Source organism: Rhinopithecus roxellana, chromosome 20, assembly GCF_007565055.1.
Source record: "Rhinopithecus roxellana isolate Shanxi Qingling chromosome 20, ASM756505v1, whole genome shotgun sequence".
Taxonomy (NCBI): Eukaryota; Metazoa; Chordata; class Mammalia; order Primates; family Cercopithecidae; genus Rhinopithecus; species Rhinopithecus roxellana.
In genome coordinates this window covers 53,683,527-53,698,211 of record NC_044568.1, presented here as the reverse complement: position 1 = coordinate 53,698,211, position 14,685 = coordinate 53,683,527, and the positions used below count along the sequence as shown (strand labels likewise).

Here is a 14,685-nt window from a genome sequence, read left to right as displayed (position 1 = left end):
ACCCTCAGCTCTGCTCAGGGTGATAACAACAGCTGTTTGGACTGTACCTTCGGTGAGAGGCTGTGGGTTCCCATGGGCCTTAATTAGGGAAGTCAGCTCAAGAAGTAGCCCAGCCCCTCCTCCCAAGGCCGAGAGGAGAGTTGGAGATGGCAAGAATGACCTCACTTTGTTTCCTTTGGGGTGAGGCCACAGCGATGACGGGGGACTCGGCACACTTAATCATGCTCACAATTACAGTCTTATAATGCTTATCAAAACAGACAGGGACTGTTTCAGTACTGCCTCTGGGCAGGACCTGGCCACTGCTCCAGGCCAGGCAGCCTCCTACTCAGCCTTCATAAGAAAAACTAAATGTTGCGCCTTATGGTGGACAAGCACATAAAGGCACTCCTCTCTGGGTGGGTGCCCCTTCCTCTGGAATGTGACCTGGCATAGGGATTCTAACCTTGCTTCCTGCCTAGACCAGGTGCTTTTGAGCAGTGCACAGGTGACACAACTGTACATGGCATTCCCAATAGCCTTTTCATGCATCATCTCAATTCATGCTCACACGGCTTGATGAGATAGATGACTGTTATCAGCCCTATGCCACAATTGAAGCTCAGAGAAGCTGAATCATTTGCCCAAGGTCACGCAGCAGGCAGAACTGCAGTTTCTATCCAGTTGTTTGACTGTAGAGAAGTGTTCATTGCCTTAGGCCGTGAGTGTGGGAATGTGGGGCCCCTGCCCTGGCACCTGGGACCACATGTGGGGTCCTTCATTACCAGGAATATCCTCCCCCAGACACCCCATGGCTCACTTCCTTGCCTCCTTTAGACCTATTTCCAAAGGCCGCTTCTCAGGAAAGATTTCCCTCTCTAAATGACAACCCTTCCTTGGCCATTTTTTAACCCTCCGTCGCTGTTTAATTGTTCTCTGTAGCATAATCTGGAAGACTGTGTTTTACTGGTTTGTTCATTGACCGTTTTCTCGCCACTTGAAGGTCAGCCCCACAGGGCAGGGAGTTTGTCTGTTTCATTCACTGCTGTAACCCCAGCGTCTAAAATGGTCTCCGGGCACATAGTACTCAATAAATATTGACTCATTCATTCATTCACTGGCCAGCAGGAAAAGCAATCTATCTAACAACGCTATCTAACGCCAGATTTCACAATCTTGGCATATTGACATTTGGGGTTGGATGATTCTGCTTGCTGGGAAGGGGAGGGGGGCACTGTCCTGTACACTGTAGGATGGGCAGCGGCTTCCCTGGCCCCTCCCTGCTAGATGCCAGACAACCAAAACGGTCTCTAATCTTTCCTAAATGCCTCCTGGGGAACAAAATTGCTCTGCGTTGAGAACCACTGGTCTAACGTAAGATGGCGTGGAGCACAGCAGGCCCTATTCCAGGCACCTTACTGCTTCATTGCCATCTGGATTTGGGTCCGTCCAAAGCAGACCCAGAGACAAGGACTTGGGCCCAGGTCATTTATTTGGGAGGTGATCCCAGGTAGTTCCAGTGAGGGCATGAAGAGCTGAGACCCCGGGGCCACCAGGCCTTTAAGGGTCTTCAACTAGAGCGATGGGGAGCCCGGACCAAGTTTTGCTTATTTCCCTGCTGCTCAGAAGCCTTTGATCAAGGCGAAAGAGAATACAAACAGCACATATTACTGCGTTTCTTACCTGAAAATGTTTCCTAACACATGGTCCGATGTAGTCGGGGGAAGGAGGGAAGAACCGAAAGGTTGGGCATAGAGGCCGCAGAACCATCATGTCATTCGCGTTTCGGAGGTCACAGACTGCTGGCTCCTTTCTCCGCTGTTCCAACTTCCACTGTCATAATCAGCGAGTGCTCCTTTACAGAAAAAGCCAACGAGCATTTTTACCAGTACCCATCAATGTACTTTAAAAGATGCTAGATAATCATTTTTCTCTTCTCTTTATCAAGATAAATACTAGTAATTTTATTTTTGTCTTATTTTGGAGTCAAACAAATGCAGAGGTCACAAGCAAATGTGATCCCAGAACCGTTTTGATCTCCAACATGCTTAAAGTTTTCTGCCCAGGCATGGTGGCTCACACCTGTAATCCCAGCACTTTGGGAGGCCAAAGCAGGAGGATCATGCGAGGCCAGGAGTTCGGGACCAGCCTGGGCAACATAGGGAGACGCCCTATCTCTACAGAATAATAATAATAATAATCATTAATAAAAAAGTTTTAAAATTACTTGTCAACACTTAAAAACCAGAAGATTTCTATTTTAAAATTGGCCGGGTGCGGTGGCTCACGCCTGTAATCCCATCACTTTGGGAGGCTGAGGTGGGTGGATCACCTGAGGTCAGGAGTTTTGGACCACCCTGGCCAACATGGCAAAACCCCATCTCTACTAAAAATACAAAAATTAGCTGGGCATGGTGGTGTACGCCTGTAATCCCAGCTACTTGGGAGACTGAGACAGGAAAATTGCTTGAACCTGGGAGGCAGAGGTTGCAATGAGCCGAGATTGCACGATTGCACTCCAGTCTGGGTGACAACAGTGAAACATTGTCTCAGAAAAATAAATAAATAAATAAATAAATAAATAAATAAATAAATAAATACAGACTTACAGTCTGGGAGCAGTGGCTCACTCCTGTTATCCCAGCACTTTGGGAGGCTGAAGGGGGTGGAACTCTTGAGGCCAGGAGTTTGAGACCAGCCTGGGCAACATGGCGAAACCCCATCTCTGCTAAAAATACAAAAATTAGCCAGGTGTGGTGGCATATGCCTGTAATCCCAGCTACTCGGGAGACTGAGACAGGAGAACTGCTTGAACCCAGGAGGCGGAGGTTGCAATAAGCTGAGATCGTGCCACTACCCTCCAGCCTGGGTGACAGAGCGAGACTCTGTCTCCAAATAAATAAATAATAAGTAAATAAATAAATAGAATAAGAACTTACAGTAAGAAAAAAAAAAAAAGAAAACAGTCTGAGAGCATTGGAAATGACTGGTCAGGGCTAACCAGCAGCTAATTCATCCAGGCAGGAGGCACTCTGCTTTGCCGTGGCCCTGCCTGATCTGCTTTCCTGTTGAATGTCATCTACCTGTCCCCTAGAGGCATTTGACTTTTTGACCCCTGCCTTTTGAAGGCCTTCCCATAAACTGTGTGGATGACTCTTTCTGTTAAAAATGTATTGGTTATACCTGGGTAACGGGATCACCTGTGCACCAAACTTCACCCATACACCAAACTTCAGCGACATGCAATTTATCCGTGCAACAAACCTGCACGTGTGTACCCCCGAACCTAAAAGTTAAAAAAATAAAGTGTTAGTTAGAGAACAGGCTATGCTGCTGCAATAAAAAAACCCGTAAATACAGAGACCCAGCCTGTGAGGCGTTTGCTTCTCTCAACTGTTAGTGTGGAGGTCGACACTGCAGCAGGCAGGTAGCTTTGCTCACAGAGCCATCTAGGGACCTGGCTTCCTTCCTTCTTGCCACTCTGCAGTCTGAGTGATGTCCTTGTCCACATGGTCAGGATGGCTCCCAGTCTGCAGGAAGGAAAAGAGGGAGGGAGGGGAGCAGAGAGCCCCTAATCGGAGGGCAAGATGGGAAGTTGCATGGTCACTGCTGCTCACATCCTTGTGGCCAGAACCCTGTCACATGGCCACACATAGCTGCAAGGGAGGCAGGGAAGGCTAGTGCCCAGCGTGGAGGCCCAGTGCCCAGCCCTCACTAAAAGCAAGGGGTGAAGGTGTGCCAGGAACCATGGTTATCTCTTCCACGGGGAGACTGTGCTATCATGAAATGGGGGCACCCCCACCCTCCAAGCCTGGGCATTTCTCAGCTGCCTGAGGAGGGCCTTGATCTGACCCTGTATTGTGTTAGTCTTAGACTGGCTGGTGCAGCCGAAACCTCGATGGCTTGGTGGCAATGGCTGGCTCCTGGATGGCCCTGAGGAGGTGTTGCAAGGTACCTGCCGGGTAAAGCCCAGACCCTACGTCCAAGCCTCGATCCCTCCTTCTCAGCTGCTTCCAGAAAGCTGGCAGCACCAGGCTGGCTGTCCCCCATGCACGGGCCCTTCGGCTAAACACTTAGCCGTCTTTGATCCTCCCCACCCCAGTGCAGACGGGTTGATGGCTGGGGGCTCGGCCAGAATCAAAGCCCAGGACAGAATAAGGGCTTCGACTCTCCCCAAGAGTGAGGCCTCCTCCTGGATGGCGAATTGAAGGGGAGGGCATTTAGGGTTGGTTTTCAAATTCCTAGAATTATAGGGGGTTCACGGCTGTCTAATGATGAGGCCTCCCTGGGGGTGGGGGAGGTACCAGGAGGCAGAGGGCAGTTTCTGGAAGGAAGAGCATACATGCCGGGAGCCTGGAGGCCTAGGAGGTGAGAGCGGGAACCCTTGCACACCCGTGGCTGTGCTTCTGACTCCACACCCATCTGTGTGTTGTGTGTGTCCAGCTAGACACAGAGTGTGCAGCTGTGTGTGCAACTGTGTGGCTGTCCTTGTGGCTATGGCTGAATATTTGTGTGTGTGTGTGTGTGTGCACGTGCTTGCAAAAGTGTGTGACTGTATTGTGAGTGTGTACACATGTGGGTGAATGTGTGTGTACGTGGGTGTGGATATGTGTGTACAGGATTTGTGTGTGGGGATGAACATGTATATATGTCTGTGTGTATTTGTGTGTCTGACATGCTTGTGTAAATGTGTGTGTGCCCGTGCAACTGTAGGGGTAAGTGTGTGTTTCAGGGTGTATGGGTGAACATATCTATATGGATACTGCTGAGCCTGTGAGAGTATGTTTGGGATCAGGTGAGCTTGGACTGCCTGTGTTTGTGTGCGTGTTTGTGGATGTGCACATATGCCACATGCAACGGAGACCCAGGGCCTAGCCTGGAACCTGGGGTGCAGAGGCGAGGCCGTCTCTCTGGGCGAGCTGCGTTCCCTGCACCCGTCCCAGGGGTCTGCCCTCTAGACCCCAGCGTGTGTCCCTCCCACAGCAGAGGCATGCAGCACCACGGAGGATGGGGCCGAACCGCTGCTCTGTCCCTCGGGCTATGAGTGCCACATCCTGAGCCCAGGTGACGTGGCCGAAGGCATCCCTAACCGTGGGCAGTGCGTCAAGCAGCGCCGACAAGCAGGTGAGTGTGGCACCCCCGCCCTGATCCTGGCCCCTGCCGCTGTCCCCTGCCCCTGTCCCCTTCTCCCTGTAAGTGCCTCTCACCCCCACGGACGACCTGCCCCGGGAAGCAGCCCCGGCTCCTGAGCCTGACCGAGAGCTTCTTACATCTTCCCCCTGCCTGGCTCCTTCTTTCATGGCCCCTACCCTTTCCCTGCCACACCAGCATGTGACAGAAGCTCTTGAACCAGCAGACTGGTTGCAAACCCCAGCTCTGTACCTCCCAGCTGGGTGACACTGGGATTAATTTCCTCCTTTCGCTGAGCCTCAGTTTTCTCATCTGTAAAATGGGGCTACTTCATGCTTGTGGGGGGGCATAACTGAAATCATAAGTGCAGAGCTGTTGGAGCAGCCCTAAGGAATAGTAGGTGGTCAGTAAACACTGGATATTTTATATCCACGTATGTGTAGATGGGCCCCGACTTACGATGGTCAACATATGATGGTTAGACTTTACGCTGGTGCAGAAGCAACATGCATTCAGTAGAAACTGTACTTCAAGTTCCCATTGAACCATTCTGTTTTTCACTTTCAGTATGGTAATCAATCAATTACATGAGACATTCAGTATTTTATTATAAAATAGACTTTGTGTTAGATGACTTTGCCCAACTCTAGGTGAATGTAAGTGTTCTGAGCACATTTAAGGTAGGCTCGGCTAAGCTATGGTGTTCGGTAGGTTAACTGTGTTCGATGCAGTTTGACTTAAGATATGTTCAGCTTGCAGGGGGCTTATCAGTACATAACTCCATTGTAAGTCAAGAAGCATCTGTGTCTATTTTAAAGGAGCATCTGTATCTGTTTTCAAACTGCATAGAATTAGAACTATCTGAGAATCCTTAACTTCCCAGAACTGCTGCCAGGACTGTTCAGTTTGACTTAACTTGGGTTTGTCTTTGGACACAAAGGCAATAAATAGATGAGTGAATGGTGTTGCTTTCATTGGCATAATTTTCCTAAGAAAAGAAAGAACAATGGCACAGCGATTCCTGGTGGTATCTAAAACCATCTCGAACCCCACGCAAGGCAATCAACTTGAAAGACTCCAGTGTGCTTTATGGCATGGAGTTTGGATGAACTGTGTGGCGAGCCAGGAATCTGGGGCTTCAGGGTGGCCGGGTTCACCTTGTCAAAGTCAAGGTCAATCAGACTGAGACCACACCCAGGGGCCCCTGTCTCCACTTCTGCATCTCATATCCCCAATAGCTAAGGACAGGACCCTCAGACAAGATTGGTGGTAATTACAGTGATTCTGTTTGCCAAAAGCATACTGGAGGGTGCATGATCTGGCAAAACCTCTTTTTTTTTTTTTTTTTTCTGATTTGAGAATGTATTTCTCTGAAGTGTTTCAAGAAAGGCATAGACATAAAATCAGTCATGCATTTGATGTCATTATCATTGCAGATAAAGTGATGAGAATCCTGGAATCCTGAACTTTGAAGAAATTATCTACAGAAGGCTTTGAAATAAAGAGATGCCTTTTTGGTTTCCTCTACGTCCCACTTGCTATTTGCAGGACTTTGTTTGGGTTATAGGGTGACTTCTCCAGCCAGATAGCCTGGGCTCCCACAGCTACTCAGCCCCTTACTGCTGTGGGCAGCAAATAACATAACCTTTTCAGGCCTCATTTGCCTTATCTGTAAAATGGGTTCATAATACTTGCGGTACTTCACGGGGCTCTTTGAGGAGTGAGTTAATCCATGTAGAGTGTCCATCACTTCACAAGCACAGAACACAACCTTCACTGTTTCATCACTGCTTGTCTCTATCCACTCGATCCCACCGTGGGTGGGTGGGGTATGTGGTCCTTTGGATGTGAAACCCCAAGGGCCTGCCAGCCTGTCTGAGGCTGCTGGAGTGTGGAAGGGATAGTCTTTTCCAAAAGAGAGCTGTGGGGTGATTTACGAGCTCGTTGGACTATGCCACCATTTTAATACTGACAGCATAATAGGAATGCCTTGGGCACTTGTCTTTTTCATCCCCTGATCTTTTCATTCAGCCCTGTAATGTCTAAGACCAAGGTCAAACCAAGTCAAACCAGTTCTTTTTTTTTTTTTTTTTGAGACGGAGTCTCGCTCTGCCGCCCAGGCTAGAGTGCAGTGGCTGGATCTTGGCTCACTGCAAGCTCTGCCTCCTGGGTTTACGGCATTCTCCTGCCTCAGTCTCCTGAGTAGCTGGGACTACAGGCGCCCGCCACCTCGCCCGGCTAGTTTTTTGTATTTTTTTAGTAGAGACGGGGTTTCACCTTGTTAGCCAGGATGGTCTCGATCTCCTGACCTCGTGATCCGCCCGTCTCGGCCTCCCAAAGTGCTGGGATTACAGACTTGAGCCACCGCGCCCGGCCTCAAACCAGTTCTTAAGGGTTCAAACCAATTCAAAAAATTCCCATTTCAAGACAGAGCTAACTAAGCAAAGAGAGCCAGTCGTTCAGTGATGACCACACCAATGATGCCTACTGTTAACACACACCTTTGGAGGGCTCTCTTTAAATTAAACTTTGCTGCAAGCCTGCAGAAGGAGAAGTAGAACCAGGAGGCAGTGCTGCATAGGTTTCAGAGTACAGGCTGAGAACCACAGACAGAAATCCAAAGCCTGTAACTTTCTTCCTCGATGGCCTTGAGCAGGTCACCCAACCTTTCTTAACCTCAGTTCCTTCATCCGTAAAATAGAGATGGCGATGGTAACCATAGTCACAACTTCATGGGGTGGTTGTGGGGCTTGAGTGAGAGAAAACACCTGTGAAGTGTTAGATTAGCACCTGGCCCACAGTAGGTCCTCAGCGAATGTGTGCCACCATCATCCCTGTCTTAGGAAAGGGAGGGTATGAGTTCAGGAATTTACCCAGAAGATGCAGAGCTGGAATTCCAAGCCTGTCCACCAGCCTCAGAGCCTCTGTGTGTGTGTGTGTGTGTGTGTGTGTGTGTGAGCTTCCCCTCGCAAAGGAATGATCTGAGCCTTCCAAATGGAAATGTAAGTGCAATTCCCCCTAGTCTTGTTCTCGGGGAGCTGACACTTAGCGATAATTACTGGTAATTTATTGGTAATTATATATACGTTTGAAAACATTTTGAATTCCAGCAACTTCCCTTGGAGCAAAAATCTCAGCGGAAGAGTGGTCCCCTTGTCCCAGCCTTACCAAGGAAGAAGCTTTTTATTTAAGGTTTTAAAAACTGCATATTTGAAATAATTTTAGACGTTTTGTTTGCAACAAACAAAAATGTTGCAAAAGTAGTACCTTGAACCCGCCACCCAGATTCACCAGTGGTTAAAAAACTGCCGTTACATTTTCTTTTATGCTCTCTCCCCACTTAAAAATCTATGTGTGTATTTTTCTGGACCATTTGAGAGTAAGCGACAGACCCTGTGCCCACACCTAAGATGCCATCCTCCCCTAAGAGAGGCTTCTAGTGGGTACCCATAGTCCTTCAAGTTTGACCATCTGGCAGCTGGAACCAGGCATTTGAGGGGTGCATGTTTTATGCAAGAGGAAAATGAACATTGACATGTATACTAAATCTGGTTTTTCAGAGAGCGGGGTCAGGGAAAAATCGGTGCATTTTTCTGAGTAGGTTTGAGGTCATAAAGAAGCTGAGCTGTGGGGGCTGGCCCTTCCTTGTCCTGCCCAAGACACTGCTTCAGAAGAATGAAGTGGGGCTCGTCTAGCCTTCAGTGGGAGGAAATTTGAGAAAAGTGATGAATAATCACTTTTGGTAACAAATTATAAGTGATTATATTTGGCCTGAGGAGGGGGTCCAGGGTCCCCATTTACTTCTGTCTCCTTGTGGTGTTATGGGCCAGAATTCATCCCCAGGTAAAGGGGGAGCAGGAAAGTTTCCGGGAGCTCCCCCAGCCTGCAAAAACCCTAGCCATTTGCTTTGGAAAATAGTTATTGCTGCAGTTTTTGATCAGCAGGTACTGACCCACCGAGTGGTTCCATGGAGCGTTAGCACCTTGACCAATCAATGTCCCTGCTGGTCCCAAACATCCTGATGACTTTTAGTATGGCCACAAAACAAAAGAAAAAGAAAATGTCTGGCTACTGCGCATATGTGCTTGATTGACCTTACAGCAGAGAAGGCAGCGCTGATCACCAGGATGGAGAAGTGAGCTAAATTGGGGAGAGACTGCCACATTCAAACATCCACCTGTCCTGGTCACATTCCTGTGGAATGCTTTCCTGCTACCATGGGGTGGGGGCCGAGGAAGGGGTAGAGGCCAGTGATATACAACAGTGGGAGTTATGGAGTGGGGACTCACGGCTAGTCATGGGACATGTATGAAATTGTCAGCAGTTGACCACTTTTTACGCACAATGATAGCATTTTCACATGGCTCCTCCTAATACTACATAGATACGTTTTAAATGAAATTGTTTCTTTTAATTCTCACAATAACTTTAAGAGGTACTAATTTTATGCCTATTTTTAGGTGAGGAAACTGAGGCTCAGAGGATGAGTGAGGATTCATACTCAAGCTACTTTGTCATTTGCAGTAATGACATCAGAGTTTCTCTTGGACAGACTCAAAAGAGTGCCATCTCTTCCCCCGTGAACATATTTTGTAATGACATTTACTCAACAGGGTGTTGAAATTTGGCTTCCAGTTCATCTGTTAAGACAGTGGTTTTGGCCGGGCCCGGCAGCTCACGCCTATAATCCCAGCACTTTGGGAGGCTGAGGCGGGTGGATCACCTGATGTCCGCAGTTCAAGACTAGCCTGGCCAACATGGCAAAACCCCATCTCTACTAAAAATACAAAATTGGCTGGGCGTGGTGGCACAGGCCTGTAATCCCAGCTACTCGGGAGGCTGAAGCAGGAGAATCGCTTGAACCCGGGAGGCAGAGGTTGCAGTGAGCTGAGATCATGCCACTGCACTCCAGCCTGGGCAACAGAGTGAGACTTCGTCTAAAAGAAAAACACAAAAAACAAAGACAGTAGTTCTGAAACTTTTTGCTCTCAAGACTGCTTTACCCTCAAAGATGTTAAGGAGATCTCACAGGGCTTTCCTTTATGGGTGGATGGCTCTGGATATTATCATATTAGAAACTAGAGCTGAGACATTAAAAATGCTCATGTAGCCTCTGATTCCACTGTACACTAGTGAGATGGTGAGAGTGAAAAACACCAGTAATTCCTCAGTATTATTATGAAAACAGCTTTGGCCTTCTAAACTCCTAAAAGAAGCTTTTTTCTCTCACTTGTTTTCCAGATGGTCGAATCCTACGACACAAACTTTACAAAGAATATCCAGGTAAAAGAAGAAACTGTTCTTTTTTGCAGAGGGCACAAAAAAAAAAAAAGGCCATAAACGTTTCTTATGTGAAGAAAAAAAATAAAAGCCCAGGGCTGAGATATAGGGAACAAAGTAGGACCTGGGTTTAAGAAATAAAATAGAGCTGTGGTCTGATGGTGGGCAAGGAGGTGTGGGTCACAGAGGGACTCGTAGTAAACATGACCTCGTGCTGAAGAGCAGAGCCTCGGACTGCTCATATTTAAGCCTCTGCTACTTTCATTCAGAGAACTGGAAAGCATAGCTAATACCACTCTTCTATTCATCCATCTAATCATCCATCCATCCATCCATCCATCCATCCATCCATCGTCTCTCCATCTATTCTTTCCTCCATCCAGTCATCCTTCCAGCCATCTACCCACCTGTCTACCCACCATCCATCCATCCATCCATCCATCCATCCATCCATCCATCCATCTAATCATCCATCCATCCATCCATCCATCCATTTCTCCATCTATTCTTTCCTCCATCCAGTCATCCCTCCAGCCATCTACCCACCTATCTACCCACCATCCATCCATCCATCCGCCCACCCATTCATCCATCCATCCACTCACTCATCCATTCACATATCCATCTATTCTTTCATCTATCTACCTGCTCTTTCATCCATTCATTCCTCTACAGTCTAATAGTGATAATCCTTCCTGACATCACATGCTGGATGCCATGAAGACACCTTAGACCAGGTTGTGAGGAAAGACTTCCCAAGGAGGGGACATGAAAGCTTAGCCTAAAGAATAAGAAATAGTGGGCGGCAGAATGGCGTGTGTGAAGCTCTTGAGGTTGGAAGCAATTTGGCCATCCCCAAAGCTGGAGTGTGTGGTGAGCCATGGAGGTGGTGGGAAGTGAGCCCAGAAACATAGACAGAGCTGGTGACACCAGCTGGGGGGCCTGGGGAGGGAGAGGAGGCACCGCAGGTGGGGACTGAGTGACCTCAGCTGGGGGAGGGAGGAGAGGGCCAGGTCACCAGGCTTCATTTGCCAGTCGCTGGTGAGCCACTCGGGGCATTAGAGCAGGAATAGATACATCTGCCCCAACAGAGCTGTGTTCTTTTCACAGAAGGTGACTCAAAGAATGTGGCAGAACCTGGAAGGGGACAACAGAGGCACTTTCAATAAAGCAACAGCAGGCAGGTGAGTGGGAGGAGACCAAGATTGGTGGCCAGGGTAAATGTGGGCAACCAGGTGTCCTGGCAGCTTTCACCACCAGGTTGAGCAGCAGGAGGGTGAGAGTATCGTTTTCCCTACTGGTACAATTTGAAATTCCCTTCTGCAGTAAGTCCTCACCTAGCATCCTCAATAGGTTCTTGGAAACTGACTTTAAATGCAACGACGTACTGTATGCACTGTATGCTGTAGAAGCTTAACTCGTTTATTTTTTTAAGAGATGGGGTCTCACTCTGTCACCCAGGCTGGAGTGCACTGGCACAATCATTGTTCACTGCAGCCTCAGACTCCTGGGCTCAAGCCATCCTCCCGCCTCAGCCTCAGTCCCAGGAGCTGGGACTACAGACATACACCACCGCGCCTGGTGAATTTTTTTTTTTTTTTTTTTTTTTTGTATTTTTTGTAGAGATGAGTTCTCACTGTTACTCAAGCTGGTCTTGAACTCCTGGCCTGAGGCAATCCTCCCACTTTGACCTCCCAAGGTGCTGCCTGGCCTTAAGTCTTGTTTATCTCCATTAGCTTATGGTAAAATTGTTTTCGTTATATGGTAAGTCATTTTGCTTGAAGTTGCAGTTTCCAATAAGCTCTCCATGATGTTGAATGAGGACCTACTGCAATTTCAAGGCAGGAACATAGGAGAACTTTGTGTGTGATCAGAAGCGGGAGCAATTCTGTATCCCTCTGAATTAAAACCCAAGACCAGACTAGGTCACAACTTTCCTTTCCATTCCTTTGCCTTGATGTCTCCAGGAAGCCTTGTCTATCTCTTCTCACTTCTGTCAAACAATTCTGTTGGGTGCCAACTATCTGATGGTCATGGTTCCAGCCTCTTGGTTGCTCAGCGGTAGTTCATGCCAGGGTGGCATGGTGAACAAATCGCACAGAGCCCCTGCTCTCAGGGAGGCCACATCCTGGTGGGGGAAGGCTACACAAGCCAACAGATCAATCAATAGAAAGGCAGGTGTGGTGAAGAAGTGAACAGGCAATGTGGGGCAGAGTCCCTGGGCAGGGGCAGAGCCTGGGGCAGGGGCTGCTTCATTTGGGGGCAGGGAAGGCCCTGTGGTGTTTGAAGTCTGAGCCAAGATCCCAGGTGAGAAGGTGCTGCCTGAGGAGGACAGGTGCCCAGGTGGAGGGAGTTGGAAGAGTGAAAGTACCAAGGCGGGAGGGACGCTGGCTTCGGGGAGCCAAAAGAAGGCCACTGGGGTAGAGACAGGAAGGTGGCAGGCAGGCTGACTCCAGAGGAGGCGCAGGGGAGGCACAGGCTTGCTCTCAGGTGCCCTCAAAGGTGAGGTGCAGGTGCATGCAAAGGACTTTGGAGTTGCAGCCCTAAACCTGAAAATCCAGCCCCTAAACCCAGCCCCTGTGAATGCTGGATAGCCACAGAGGGCAAAAAGGAGCCCCTAAAAGCAGGTGACAGCCTCCCAGGACGTCATTGAAAAGCAAATGTCAGATTTCAGATTCCAGAGGCCTCCCGGAAAATCTGCAGCCCGTAGGGACTGACGCCAGCTTGTCTATTACCTGCTGCTGACAGGAGCCGTCCCTGGAGTAGGTCAGATGCAACTGAGGACTGAGCTTCTAACAGGGAAGGAGGAGGCCAGTGGATGAGGAAGAGGCCTTGAGAGGCAGTTTAGGATGGTTTAGAAGCTGAGGCTTTTGGCTGGGCGCAGCTGCTCCTGCCTGTAATCCCAACATTTTGGGAGGCCAAGGCAGACGTATGGTATGATCCCAGGAGTTCAAGCCCAGCCTGGTCTGGCCAGCATGGTGAAACCCTATCTCTACAAAAAATACAAAATTGCCCAGGCATGGTGGCGCACACCTGTGGTCCCAGCTACTTGGGAGGCTGTGGTGGGAGGATCACCTGAGCCCAGGGAGGTTAAGGCTGCAGTGAGCCATGTCTGCACCATTGCACTCCAGCCTGGGTGACAGAGTGAGACTCTGTCCCAAGAAAAAAAAAGTACAGCCTTTGGAGAAAGCTAGGCCTGGATTTCAATTCCTGCTCCACCACTGTGTGACCTTCAGGAAATAATTCCAGCTCTCCAAGCCTCAGCTTCCTCATCTACAAAATGGGACTGATGGTAAGGGAGGAGTTAGGAACTAAACAAGATGATGCCGTAAGATGTCACAGTGAGTTCAGAACTGGGTCTTCTCAGAAAGGGGCATCTTCCTGGTGTGTCTGGTGGTGGCGGTGGTGGCAGGGAGATGAAAGATTTGTGACTCTGCGGTCTGCCCTGCAGCGGCTCACCCTGATCCTTGTTACTCCCTTTCCAGCTGGGTTGCAAGAACACTCCTCCACTTTCTGCTAAGCCTTGGAAACAGTTGGGAAAAGCAGTTTGACCCTCAAAGTTCACATGCAGCTCAGCAGAGCAAGACCCCAGAGATGCTTAGAGACGGGACACCTAGCCGTCAATCCCAGTTTGGCCCAGCCTGGTTGGGCGACTTTGTGGGAGCCGCTTAACAGCTCTGGGTCCCTGTTTTACCATCCTGGGAGCAAGGCCCTGCAACTCCACAAGACCTCTGCCCTGGGAAGAAGCCACTGCCCATGCAAGCATTTCTGAAGCCCCTTTCTAAGACAAGGCTCAGCGTCTTGATATTTTTGACAGATTTCTCCCAAGTCTGGCTCTGGGAGGTATGTACCCATCTCAGATGTTCCCAGAATAAATTCATCCATCAGGAAATGGAAATGAACTTGCCTACTAATGTGTGATGCCTAGTTCTAGCCACCTGATGTGCTGAGGCCTAAATGTTAGCAGATGGGAGGAGGCCACAGAACAATAAAAACAACCAAATAAGATGCTGAGTCTCTGATGTTTTGTGATACTTTGTCACTGTTTAATTCAGGGGCGGGAAGCAGCTGGGTATCACTGGGATGACGTGTCAGCTGGGCTCTGCTCCTGGAACCCTGTGTTAACATAGAGCCCCTGAAGCAGACCCTGGGAGGGGGATTTGTTGAAAGTGATTCGTTAGGGAGGTTCCTGGGAAAAACCGGCACGAGAGTGGGGACGTGGAACGGGAGGAGACAGTCAGACGGGGGAGAGGGGACGAGGGCACCTTTGCTGCAATCCCTCTGGGGGTTGTGGAG

The 14,685-nt window shown here is 49.0% G+C and overlaps 1 protein-coding gene across 2 annotated transcripts in view; it reads left to right on the top strand.

The window, feature by feature from the left end:
* Positions 1–14,397, top strand: part of WFDC1 (WAP four-disulfide core domain 1) — a 32,311-nt gene extending 17,914 nt beyond the window's left edge. The window contains exons 3-7 of one of the 2 annotated variants that reach the window (XM_010355631.2): positions 3,847–3,930; positions 4,963–5,103; positions 10,351–10,392; positions 11,500–11,573; positions 13,875–14,397. In XM_010355631.2, coding sequence (XP_010353933.1) covers positions 3,847–3,930; positions 4,963–5,103; positions 10,351–10,392; positions 11,500–11,558 — 326 coding nt within the window. In that variant the 3' untranslated portion in view covers positions 11,559–11,573; positions 13,875–14,397. The remainder of the gene's footprint in view (positions 1–3,846; positions 3,931–4,962; positions 5,104–10,350; positions 10,393–11,499; positions 11,574–13,874) is intronic. The other variant, XM_010355634.2, reaches the window with a different exon arrangement.
* The last annotated feature ends 288 nt before the right edge of the window (positions 14,398–14,685 follow it).